This window comes from Emys orbicularis, chromosome 16 (genome assembly GCF_028017835.1).
Source record: "Emys orbicularis isolate rEmyOrb1 chromosome 16, rEmyOrb1.hap1, whole genome shotgun sequence".
NCBI lineage: Eukaryota > Metazoa > Chordata > Testudines > Emydidae > Emys > Emys orbicularis.
The window spans coordinates 24,684,357-24,696,606 of NC_088698.1; the positions used below are offsets into that span (position 1 = coordinate 24,684,357).

Below are 12,250 nucleotides of genomic sequence, written 5' to 3' on the forward strand. Positions count from 1 at the left end.
CTGTCCCCCAGTGTGCTCACTAAACTGCTTCCTCCTCAGCTTGTTAGCTCGGTTACTTTGTTTACGTGATACCTAAATGTTCTTCCATTGCCCTCTTCAGGCAGGTTAATACCTTTGTCTAGGGCAGTTGGTCGACGCATTCCCTCCCAAACACAAAAGCATAACAATGAATTTCCCAAGGTACGTAGTACACAATGTATAGGGAAGTTCAGTAACCGTGCACCGGCAAACTTGAAATGCTTTTAAGGGTGATCACTAGGGCGTTGTGTTAAAACCCAGCATGCTGCATCATCCCAGTTGGTGCTGAGTTTTAAAGTTGGTTTAAACTTTTGATCTGATTGGCAAAAAGTCATCCCATTTCTTTAATGCAGGCAGCTGTGATGGCATTGAGCAATCCACCTGTTGAGCCAGCGTAGCTTTGAGTGAAACAGTTGATGTACTGAAAGCCACTAACGGGCACAAGGCCCCCTGAAGCCTGCAATGCATTTGTCTGTATTAACTCTTTGGAGGCTGCAAACATAGATGACTGAGTTTGAATCAGTTGCTAGGAAAGGATCTTAAATTTCTATGGGGACTTTTATCCCAACAAGCTTTATGAACTCTTCTGGGGGTACATCCTGGCAAGCCCAGTGAAGTCCATGGGGGTTGCCCAGGTCTGAATGGGGCAAAATGTGGCCACCCATATGCACCCATGCAAGGAATTCCTTCTGCCTTAGAGGTTGCTGCGTTTCAGTGGTGGGTGAAGGAACAGCGCAGCAGGAACACTGCATATTAGATTAGGACAGGGAGTGAAAACTAGCGTGGCATCCAGTCGGAACTGCAAGGGGAAGTTAGTCAGAATGGAAGTATAAATAAATGACTGCTGCCATTCGGGTGCTTTAAAATTCCCCCTTGGTCTGCAGGGGTTTTCCTGCCCTGCAGGGTGAGTGCCATTGAATAGCATTGAGTTCCTGGACAGTAAAATGCTGTGGGAGGGGTGGGAATTTAAGGCTCCAGATGTCTTCATAAGACAAGGATTGCAGGTCAACTTTTTCTTCTGTGAGTGCACCAGGATGCTGGGAGGAGAAGGGAACTAGCCCCCCTTGCAGTGAGTTAGTGAGCAGCAGGTGTGCAGGGGAAACTGTTCTTCACCAGTTAGAGCAGGGCACTTGGCAGTCAAGGCTCCTGGCTTCTCTTCCTGATTCTGCATTTCCGTGGGACCGTGGCAACTTTCTGTGCGCTTGTTCTCCCCCTTCCCCCCAGGTTACTGTAGAATACCCACTTATTAAGGGGGTTCGGAGGACCTCTGAGGGCTGCAGATGATTATCGTTCATAGCAACGCTGACCTGTAAGAATGTCCCGTCCCCCCCCCCCCCCCCCCCAAATCTGGTCATCGCTTGGCCATTGATTCTTGGCAGCAGATTCTTTCTGCGACTCACCGTTGTGGTGACAGCGGGAATGTCGGGCGCTCCTAGCCAGCGAGGCAGTTTGCTCAGTGCAGCATCCAGCACACTGGTGGTCACTGGCTGTTTTGAGGTCAGCCCCAACTGGCATGCATTTGTGAAGGATGCCTGGAAATGGGCAAACAAACGAGGCAGAGGCATTCCCATGACCTCGTCGTATCTGCCTGCAGCAGATAGCAAAGCGGTTTATTGTCGGGGCCGATCTGCGGTCCCAAGGAGAAAAAGCAACTTCCTCTCTTCTCTCCTCTTCTCCCCACTGCTTTTATTCCTTTTTTTTTGGTGCACGCTAACTGCTGTGTCGGTTGAAACGGACCCTGGGTTGGGCATGCGGTGCTCTTGTCTCTAGCAGTGGCCAGGAGCGGTTTGAAAGGGGCTGAGCTGCAATGTACAGTAGTGTCAATGTTCTGTGCTGCTCCCTGTGTGTTGGTGACAGGGATCGACTCTCAAAACCCTAGGCACAAATGAATACCCCAACTGAGACCCAGGTAGCTTAGGGTGAGGGGTTAGTATGTGCGGAGGTGGGCTGGAATAACACTTGGATTTCTCTTGCACGTAAATGAACTGCAGTTCTGCACGTAAAGGGTTCACCGTTGCAATGGCAGCGTTTGCTGAATCCAGGCACCGGTGGAAATTTATGCTTTGTATAATTAACAGTTAATACGGGAATAATGCTTAATGCCTCTTAAACGGCCGGTAATAGAGGGCAGCATTAAGACATTAGTTACTTTGAGTTGAAATCCTGACAAAGCGGGGCTTACAAACCTCTCCAAGCAAACCGCTTAAAGTGACTATAAAAATCAACAACTTGTCAATCTCTCTTTTTCGGGTGGGGGTGGGGGGGACTCTCTCACTCGTTGGGTTTTTTTCATTGTGGCTGAAAAAGGAAGTGGAACATCTGAGATTCCGTTCAAGAGGTGGGTGACTGGAATGCTTGTGAAAATACACCCCGTGCTGTGGTGGATTCCCTGGTATTTGATACGGGTCCCAGTGACTTAGATCAAAGGTGTGTGGTCATGTAATGTTTACATAGCACCGTCGTTTGTGAAGCGCTTTAAAAGAGAATGAAAGACATGGCCTTCCTGCAGACACGAATCTAAGAGCTGCTGTGGAGTTCACTGGGATGCCTCCCTTCCGTAGGGGTGCGCCCATGGGAGAAGTGTTTGCAGCATCAGGGCTTATATCTGATGGACACAAACAGGATGATGGCATCCAAAGAAGCATGTGGAAAGAAAAGTGTGAGTGTGAGCTATGGGTAACTAGGGATGTAAATATCGTTTAAAAAGTTAACCGGTTAAATGATTAAAGTTGTATCGTTTACCCAGTTAACCGATTAAAGGGAGGGGGGTGGGGTGGGGCTGCTCCTGGGGTCAGCAGGTCTGGCCCAGGGCTGCTGTTCTGCCTGGCCGGCTGCTTGGGTCAGTCGGCCGGCGCGGCCCGGGACTGCGGCTGGTGGTGGCTGGCTGGGCCTCCTTCGGCCCACCCAGGGCTGGGGGGTTAACGGTTAGGCTGGGTTAACCGATAAGATTAATGCTTACCAGTTAACTGTTCAACCGTTTACTATTTTACATTTTTATGGGTAACAACAAATAAAGGTGGCGCTTGAAATCCTAGTTTTTTTAAATGGATGATCAGGATGGTGCTAGAGTGGAGGCAGTGAAAGAAGTGAGTGAGTTTTAACGGGGGATTTGAAGGCTGAGAGTGAGGATGGACTTGAGAGGTGGGAATGACGATGTCATCTTGTACATCTCCCAACAAAACATGTTCTCCAGCGTTTTCCCAGTCAAGTTTGAAATGACTCAAAGGGTTCCCACCAGTTCCCCATAGACTTTTCTTGACAGTTCAGCCTCCATTTTCAGTTCCTTTCAGCCCATTTACACACCTATTTTACAGTGGCTGCCTCCTGCGGGAATGAAGTAGTTAACACTTCAGTCTCCACCAGTGGGAGCAGGTCACGTCTCACCCGTACTTGGATGTTTTGAGACATAGACCCTGATCCATGCAGGCAGAATGTGGTTATAGGCAATGGAACCCAAGCAAGCTGACTGCATGGGTCCGTTTGCAGGATCAGCGTTGTACCTTGTTAATATTTTGTCAGGTGCTGCGTATCACGGTGATGTGCTCAGTGGAAATGCCTATGGATAAATCAATAAAAATAAACTCTTATTTGGGCTTTCGTACGGTTGGAATGTTCCTTCGTTAAAGGAACAAGGCAGTCCTGCTCTGATGTGAAGAAAAGTCCTTTTAAGAAAATAAAAGGCAGTGAGGTTTTAGAAACCATTTGTGGCTTGACTTTGTTGTTTAGCTGGACTGTGGTTTGAGCAAGTTTTAATCTTCTGCTTTCCTGTTTCCTTGCAGTTGTAGGGTGATGTGGCCAACAGGCGCATAATGAAGAGGAGCTTTTGGATTTCCTAGTTCTTTGAGACGGAGATTCAAAGGAGACGAACCTCCCATCTGCTTCTTTGCCATGTCTGGATCTACTCAGCCTGTGACGCAGAACTGGCGAGCCACCGAGCCACGCTATCCCCCTCACGCCATGTCCTATCCTGTTCAGATCAGTCGGACACATGCGGTAAGGCAGACCTCTTGCTTCCTTCGGGACAGGCATAGGATTGCGTGGCCCTGTTGTCAGGGACAGTGATTTGGATTTAATGGCTTCCGCTGATGTGGGGTGTCGAAGAGAATTGAAGCCCACTTCCGTCTCTGCTAATGGGATTTCTTCTTTCCTCTCCCATCTTTTCTCTCTCTTCTCCATCCTCAGGGTGGCTATAACTTCTCCCCTTCGCCACCTGCCTCAGTGCTGCTCAGGGCTCCAGTTCATGGCTGTACTCTCAGAAGCTTGGTGGGTCGCTTGTTGTCCCAGAGAGAACACAATGGGTTAAAGGAACACGAGCGGGCGTTGGGAGTGGAGGGGAAGTGCGGTTAACCGCATGTGTGGAGTTCAAGGACTCTGCCTCTGTCCCTTTCTGGCTCGGCTTTTACAGTGTGTGCTGAATCATGAGGTGGCTGGCATCCTTCCCTGAATGCCAACGTATCGCTTCCCAGCAAGCCTGACCCTCCACGCTCACGTTTGTTTGAGAACTCTTGTGATTTCCCCCAGGGCAGGCAGGCAGCCATGCCAAGGGGGCCGGCATCTAATAAACCTACTGTTTGCTTTTCAGTCAGGTAGCTGAGACCCCCTCTCTTTGTAGGGCTTCTGGCTTGGGGAGGATGTTGCATATTGTGTTGGTGAAAGAGAGGGGAATCCGTGCTTTTTTTTTCTTTTTTCTTTTATATAATAATAACCCCCCCACCCCAAGCTCTTAGGTTTTTCTCTTCTCCTGTAGATGAAAGGTCTTGTCTTCTGTTACACTGGGAAATAAACTGAGGCAAGGAATGTACTCAAGGATCAAAGTCTGGACTCCTGGCTCTGAGCCCCCCCTGCTCTAGCCACTGGGCCGCACTGCCCAGTCACTCCAAAACACTCACTTGCCCTCATGGGGCACACCGGAGGATTGGAAAGTCATCTGGGATAGCCATGTCTGACACAGAGGGAAGCAGGCTGGGTTTTTGGGCTCAGCCCAGAGTGGTGAGGGAGTGTGGGAGAATCTAGGCTATGTCCCGAAGAAGCTGTTTGCATGTGAATCAGTTGTCCTTTCTTAGTGGTGTTTGCTAGCAAAGCTGTTTTCCCTAATCCTATTATCCAGAAGCCATGCAAGACAGCGCTTCTATTTGATGACTCAGAGCTAGGAAGGGTTAACCCGTCCAAATCCCGCTGCTCTGTACTGTTACCCCTACCATGGCTCGCTCCTCCCGGATCTTTGAATGTTTGAGATTTAAGATCGAAATGGAAGAGACTTTCCGTAGTGGAACAGCTTCCATCGGCACAAGCTGCTTGAACGAATCTTATTAGGTGTCGGAGCGTAGAACGTACTTGTCAGGGTGCTCTTTGGAGCCAGCACCTTGGTGAGTTATAGCAAGTTGACCACAGTTACGAAGGCGTTTATAACGTGTTTTAGTGCCGGCGGGACGAGGTGACCTCGTTTCAGGGTTAGCTTTGTAACAGGGAATCCTATTGAACTGCAAAATCCCCGTTGTGATCGTGTGACAGGCCTGACTCGAAAGCCTCCAAATCCAGGAAATGTTGCTGCGAGGCTGAAATTCCATTCTTCCCCCACTCAGTAGCACAGCACCCATGGGAGTGTCTGGGAGGGGGTGGGAGTCGGGGAAGCCCTGCGGTAGAAAGCCAAGTAAGGTGGGGGGAAGGGATGGGCTTTCGGCTCCATTTCTTTGCTCGTATGGGTTGCTTGGGGCCTTTCTCCTGCCCTCGTTTACATTCCACAAGGAGGCTTTTCGTCCTAGGTAACCGAGAGACACGTGTGAGTCTCGACACGGTTTTCCCTTCCGCGCACGCCGTGTGGGGGGCACGTGAGGGGCTCGGCGCTCTCACCTCCCTGCTAGCCCCTGGAAAGTACACTGGGCCTTGACGAGCTGGTGCTCTTAGCCTTCCAGCTCAGCTCCCACCCTCCTCAAATATTTGCGGGTATTCCTCCCCGGCTTGGGAGCACCCTAGTGCCAAGTCTCACTGTAGCTGGTGGAGAGCAGGAGAAGGGAAACCCTCTTGGCTGGTGGGGGTCTCTTCCCCACCCCCCCGCAGTCTCACCCCAGTCCGCAGGGGGAATTTTGGGTCCTGCTCGTGGGGCGGCTTCCTGCCAGTTTGCCGCTGATGGGGTGGTCATCAGCCTGTCTGGCAGGCTCAGGCGCACTTCTGCCTGGGCTGCAGCTCCTCATCCTAACCTTTGCTGATCAACCGATTAGCCACAGATGGGGTAGGAGCTACTCTGTCTCTGGACCCCTTATTGGCTGTGGCAGCATGCGGTTTATACGCCCCAGCACAGCGCCGTTTCACAAGGATGCTGTGTGCATTGGAGTGAAGGGGCAAATTCTGTCCTGATCTGAAACTAGACATGGGGGTGGAGGCTGAAGGGGGCGTGGGGGTGGGGGGGCAGAGAAGCATGCCAGGTTTGCAATAATTTCAGAGCCTTTAAAAAGAGTCCACTTTGAGGGTGACCCCCAGAAATGAGCGAATGCTCAGGGCTGTGGGTTCGACTTCTTTTATCTTCCAAACCAGCTTTGCTTTCCCTTTTGTGGCACCATCTAATAAAGTGAAACCAACCAGTTGTGTTGGATGCAAGTTGAAACATGAGTGCTAGATTTTTTTTCCAGCCTGCCCTTCCTCGCTGGCTGGCGTGAATGCTGTTTTTATTTCGCTGAGTTAAGGTTGGAGCGGTTTGCTGGCGCAGCTTCTAAAGGCTATTTTTACAGCCGCATTAAATCTTCCAGAGTTATGTGATACCGCTGAGGTGTTTAGGAGCTGGAGAGGCCTTGTTTGAGGCTGCAGATGGGAACCCAAAAGGATCATCTCCTACTTAGTGAAAACAGAGCAGTCTTTCCCCCTCTTCCCACCCACGCAGCCTTCACCGCGGTCCCATCAAAGCTACCTTGTCTCCCTTAACAAGGTGGAGGGTGGGGCATTTCTCAGAAACCTCTCCCTGTGTGATCTCCTTGTGCTCTGCAAATGTACATCTCTTACTTGGCAGAGCTGGCACCTGACCATGGCGGTAGGGACAGAGCTCCTCTCTGGTGGGGACTACTGGGGAGGGAAGATGCAGTTGATTGCTTTTGAAGTTGCCTTGCAGTGTCGTACTAACCCCAGCGTGGAGCTTGCTTGCATGTCTCGGTCAGGTCACTTTTGTCATGGGCTGGCTGTGTAGTAGGAACTAGTTTGGAAGGAGATGGTGCTAATAAGTGTCCGCTTTTAATGATATTTTGATTCAGGTTTGCTACGTCCTATGACATATTTTGCAAGAACAGGGTCCTAGCCCTAGGTAAATTCATGACTACTTAGTCCGCCTGCAGGATATTTCTGATTACGTTGGTAGGGACTGTTCATTTCTTACATTTGTACGGTGTTTAGCACTACGGTGCTCGGATGTCTAGGTGTGACCTTAATACAAGTCAATCCATAGGTTTGTCTGTCTGTCGGTGGTCCTGCAGTCACACACCTTGACCCCACATCTGCTGTTGAAAACAGCCTTGTAGAAACAGTGGGGGGGGGGGGGTTCAGAAATTAGCCTTAAAATTGGTTGAGGCTCAGAGAAACTTCCACAGGAAGAGAGATTTGAAACATTGCGGCTGTTTTATTTGCCTCCTTTTTAAACAAGAGGGGACATGATAAAAGCTTGCCAAACAATGGGTGGTATAGAGAAGGTAAATGTGGAACTTCTATTTGCCTTTCTCATGATGCAAAAACAAGGGCACAAAAACAGAAAGGCAGAGGACTTCAAATTAAAAAAAAGCTACATATTTTATGGATAACTTATGGAACTCATTGCCACAGGGTATCATTAAGACCATGAGTTGGGAATTTGAAAGAGGACTGGACATTTATATGTCTAATGAGAACATGCAGAGCTTCCTTAGTAAGGATTTAAGAAAAAGGAACAGCACCCTGCCTGCCAACCCCTCCCCCCCCCAAAATTTGGAAGAGACATAAATCCTCATGCTTCAGAGTATAAACTAACCTCTAATACATAGGGTTAAGAAGAAATTCCCTGTATAGGTAGGTAGGTAGGTTATTCTATCATAGCGCACTTGAGTTTCTTTCACCTTCCTGGGAAGTATCTGGCCACTGTCAGAGAGACCGAATGCTCGGTGAACCCCACTGGTCTGGTATGTTATACCATCCCTGTATAGCTCACTTTTGCTTTATTTAAAATAAATTATATGCAATCTCTGTAGAAGTGTGGGTGCTCTTAATGGGAACAGCAAAAGCCATTCCTTTTTTAAGGCCAAATTCGGCAATTGTGATTATCTGAAAACAGCTGTGTGAACGGTTCCCCCCTTGGCTCCCAAGTGCACTGAATCATCGTGGACCAAGTGAAAGGGGACAGCAGAGCATTTTCCACATTAATGATTAGCTGGAGCAGCATAATATGTGGATGTCTTGTCAATTGCTGTCTTGCCCAGCTCCTGGACGGAGGGATTGCTTATTGAACATTCTGTGACCTTTAGCTAAAGGTGAAAATGCATATTACTTGTATGCTTAACCTTCTAATGTGTCATGAGCTCCTGCTCTCTCAAAGGAAACCTTAACATGAACGGTTTTCATTTTCCATCAACCCGCAGAGATTTTCTGTAAACAGATCAATTAGAACATAAGAACGGCCCTGCTGAGTGAGAACAATGGTCCACCTAGTCCAGTATCCTGTCTTCTGACAGTGGCTGGTGCCAGATGCTTCAGAGGGAATGAACAGAAGAAGGCAATTTGAGTGGTCCATCCCCTGTCATCCAGTCCCAGTTTCTGGCAAATTTCCTTTTATAGCCTTGCCTCCATCCTTCACTGTTAAGCCCCAAGTAATCTGTAGGCAATGGGGTGGGAAGGGTTCCCCCCATTCATATATCAAATTTCCTGTGGTGTCCTCCTTAATCGTCATAATTCACCAGCTCATGCCCTGCCGTTTCAATGCTGTAGGAATGACTATGACCTGGGCAGGAGTGGGGGAACCTGCATGGTAGGACTAGCAGAGGGGAGGTTTAGGCATTCTGAGAGACACGGTCTGTTGTTGCAGGCATCAGCAGGAAATATCAAGCGGCCCCAGCATTGCACATTGGTTTACTTTATGGAGATTTTAACTTTGCGTGTGTGCGTGGGAATTTAGCCCTCGCAAGAGTTGCTAGCTGATGAGTCATGAAGAATGAAATCTCCTCTCCACAGAACAGGTGGCTCACTATTCGCTTCCCGCAAGCTGCCCTGCAAACGATCCTTTCTCTGGAGGGACCAGTCCTGTTGAGACTGCAATTTTATGAGGGAGACTTCAGCTGCTCTTATTTGTAACCACTGAGCTTAAATTTTCAAACAAGCACCTGCTTGCTTTCTTTCCTGCTGCCCCTCACGCTTGGGAGGCGCCCCAATAACATCCACAAAGCTACTTTGTTGTCCTCCTTTGGATTTCTCCTTAAAACTCTCCTTTGCCACGTGATGCCTACAAAACTTGGCAATGGTTAGGCTCCTGGTGTGTTGAGAACACAGCCTATCATGCTGACCGATAGCGTCTTGTTTCCTTGTGCTCCCCCATCTGTCTGTCTCCGTCTGTCCTACACTTCGATTGTAAGCTCTTTTTGTTCTATGTTTGTACAGTGCTTAGCACAATGGGTTCCTGATCCATCGCTGGGGCCCCTGGGCACTACCGCAAAACAATAATAAATAACGCTGATATGGGTTTGATTTTTTTGCACCTAACAAAGTCAGTGGCAAAACTCCTGTTGACTTTAGTAAGTGCAGGATCTGGTCCATGACCCTCTGCTCAGCGGCTGAGCACATCACGTGTTTACCCCTTGCTGAAGTTCACCCTTTGTGAGGCTAGCGTTCTAGAACCACTGTGCGGTATCTCTAGGGAACTAGCCCATTAGCTTCTTAATCAACAACTCCCTTGCTACAAGTGCCTGTTCCTTAGGGTCTGAGACCATCCTATTTTGGGAAGTTTCATGGCCTATGTTATACAGGAGGTCCGACTAGATGATCACAATGGTCCCTCCTGGCCTTGGCATCTATGAATCTATCCCAGAGATGTCCTTTAGACACGGTGCTCATTCAGCGCTGACCTGCCAGTTTAGCAGACTGTTGGAAGTTATCTTCACACCCAATCAAGCAAAATCAAGGGGATTGGTAAGTATATGCCAGCATGTTGATATAAATAGTTGGAGAGGATCAGAGAAGTTAAATGGGGAATTAATCATTGCAGTCCCCACCTAACTGCTTCCCTGCTGAAAAGGAATGTAATGTAACAAATCAAAAAGTCTACAGGTTGGTCTATGCCAGTGGTCCCCAACCACAGAGGACCGTGGCGGCAGACGAGCATCCGTCGAAATGCCGCCGAGAAGCGGCAACGTCAATAGGCGTCGCTGCCAAAATGCCGCCGAGAAGCAGCGTCATCCAGAGGCGTCGCCGCCAAAATGCCGCCGAAAATTGGCAGCATTTCGGTGGCGCTGCCTCTGGATGACACTGCTTCTGGGCGGCATTTCAGGCACCGCGTTGAGGACCCCTGGTCTATGCACACCTTTGTCCGAAACAACAAGCTTGGCTGTAATTCTCACTGCTAGCTATTTCGGTGCAAATCTGGGTGTGTACACTCTTATTTTGGATTAAGAGTGCCCTATTTTGATTGAAGTTGCAATTTATTTTATTATTATTTTTTTTACTGATTTTAAGTTAAATCACAATAGGACGCTCAAAATCTGAAATAAGTGTCCACACCTGGAGTTGCACCAAAATAGCTAAGGATGCGAATTACAAGTTGTTGCTTCAGTGCGTGTCGAACGCGCCGTAAAGGAAAGTGTTTGGCCATGATGATGATGATGATGTTGGTCTGTCAGCGTTTCGTTACTTGCTTAGACACCGAAACACGGCTGGGAAAGTCGTGAGCTCTTCTGGTTCTTCCATTGGCTTTAAGCTTCCAAATTGAAACACCTGTTAGCATGGATCAAAAAAAAAAAAAGGTTCATCTCAAGTGTTAATTTCATCCGCATTACTAAAGGCAGTTATAATAGATTACTGTACAACCAAACTAAACAGAACGGTTTGTTTTGGTATGTATCCTTCATTGTCATTGGCAAATCCATCAGCACAATCTTGATCAATCTGACTCTCATTAATCTTTAAGGGAGGCTGTATTTGGACAATCTGCTTCATAAACTGGCTCATGTGGTAGCAATATCCCCTTAGAGCAGGGGTTAATCGATAGGCAGGCCACAGGCCAAAACCGGACTGCCATACGCTTTTGAATGGATCCCCTCATCTTTTTATTTACTACTTATAATAATTATTTTTTTTATTATTTTCTCTGGAGTCCGGACTTGACTATATGCCATGACCAAGAAATTTGGACCATGACAAAAAATAATCAATTATCCCTGCCTTAGAGTATTTCTATATCAGATCTCCTAAGCTAGCCAGGATCAGCCTGAGAGCCATTCAGATGTTGTAGTGGGTGACATAGCAGGGGGTGCTGCTCAGAGTTAATACTGAATCGGTGCCCCAGTGCGAGGTTATAAGGACATCTTGATGCTGGAGGTTCTCTTCACTGGGGAGGCATAAAACTGCGAGGTCCTGACCTCTCGTGATCATTAAAGATCCCCTGGCACGTCTCCCAACAGCAAGGGTGTTAATCTTGGTGTCCTGACCAAAATCCAACTAGGGTAATTATGTTCTTCCTACCTAAAGTTCTCCCAGTAGTTTTGAACTGGTCAAGTTAACCCAGATGGCCTATCCTGAAAAACTGTTGCATAGGGAAGTATGTTACCAGTGTGGCAGGGTTGCTATAGGTGGCTACATTTTAGAGGTGAGTGAAATGATCCATATATAAAAATCGCTTTGAGATGAGTCCGTATGAAAAGTGCTTGATAAATTTAAGGTGCTATTGGTATTACTGATTCGTGGAGAGGCAGTGAATAATTTTACCTCTAGACCCACAATGCTTGTCTGTATTAATTTATACTTCTGTTGCAAACTGAAGACATTAGAGCATCAAACACCAACCTGCCCCTGGGCTGCTCAAAGCTTCCTCCGTCCCCATCCTAGCAATCCCCAAAAGCAAAGAGATTCCTAGTACCAGCTGCACAGCAGGGTTGGAGACTGTTCAAATTTCACATGAGATATTGTCATCTCAGAGTACTTTCCGTGATTCCTTGCCTGATGCTTTATTGGCGTTTAAAGACTGATCTGAAAAATTTTTTAAAAACCAAAACCGTGGAACTGAAATGGCAACTTTGAT

The 12,250-nt window shown here is 48.0% G+C and overlaps 1 protein-coding gene across 1 annotated transcript in view; it reads left to right on the forward strand.

Moving 5' to 3' along the window:
- The first annotated feature begins 3,866 nt into the window (after positions 1-3,866).
- Positions 3,867-12,250, forward strand: part of NCOR2 (nuclear receptor corepressor 2) — a 290,178-nt gene continuing 281,794 nt past the window's right edge. Inside the window, exon 1 of the mRNA XM_065417750.1 lies at positions 3,867-4,011. Coding sequence (XP_065273822.1) covers positions 3,907-4,011 — 105 coding nt within the window. The 5' untranslated portion in view covers positions 3,867-3,906. The remainder of the gene's footprint in view (positions 4,012-12,250) is intronic.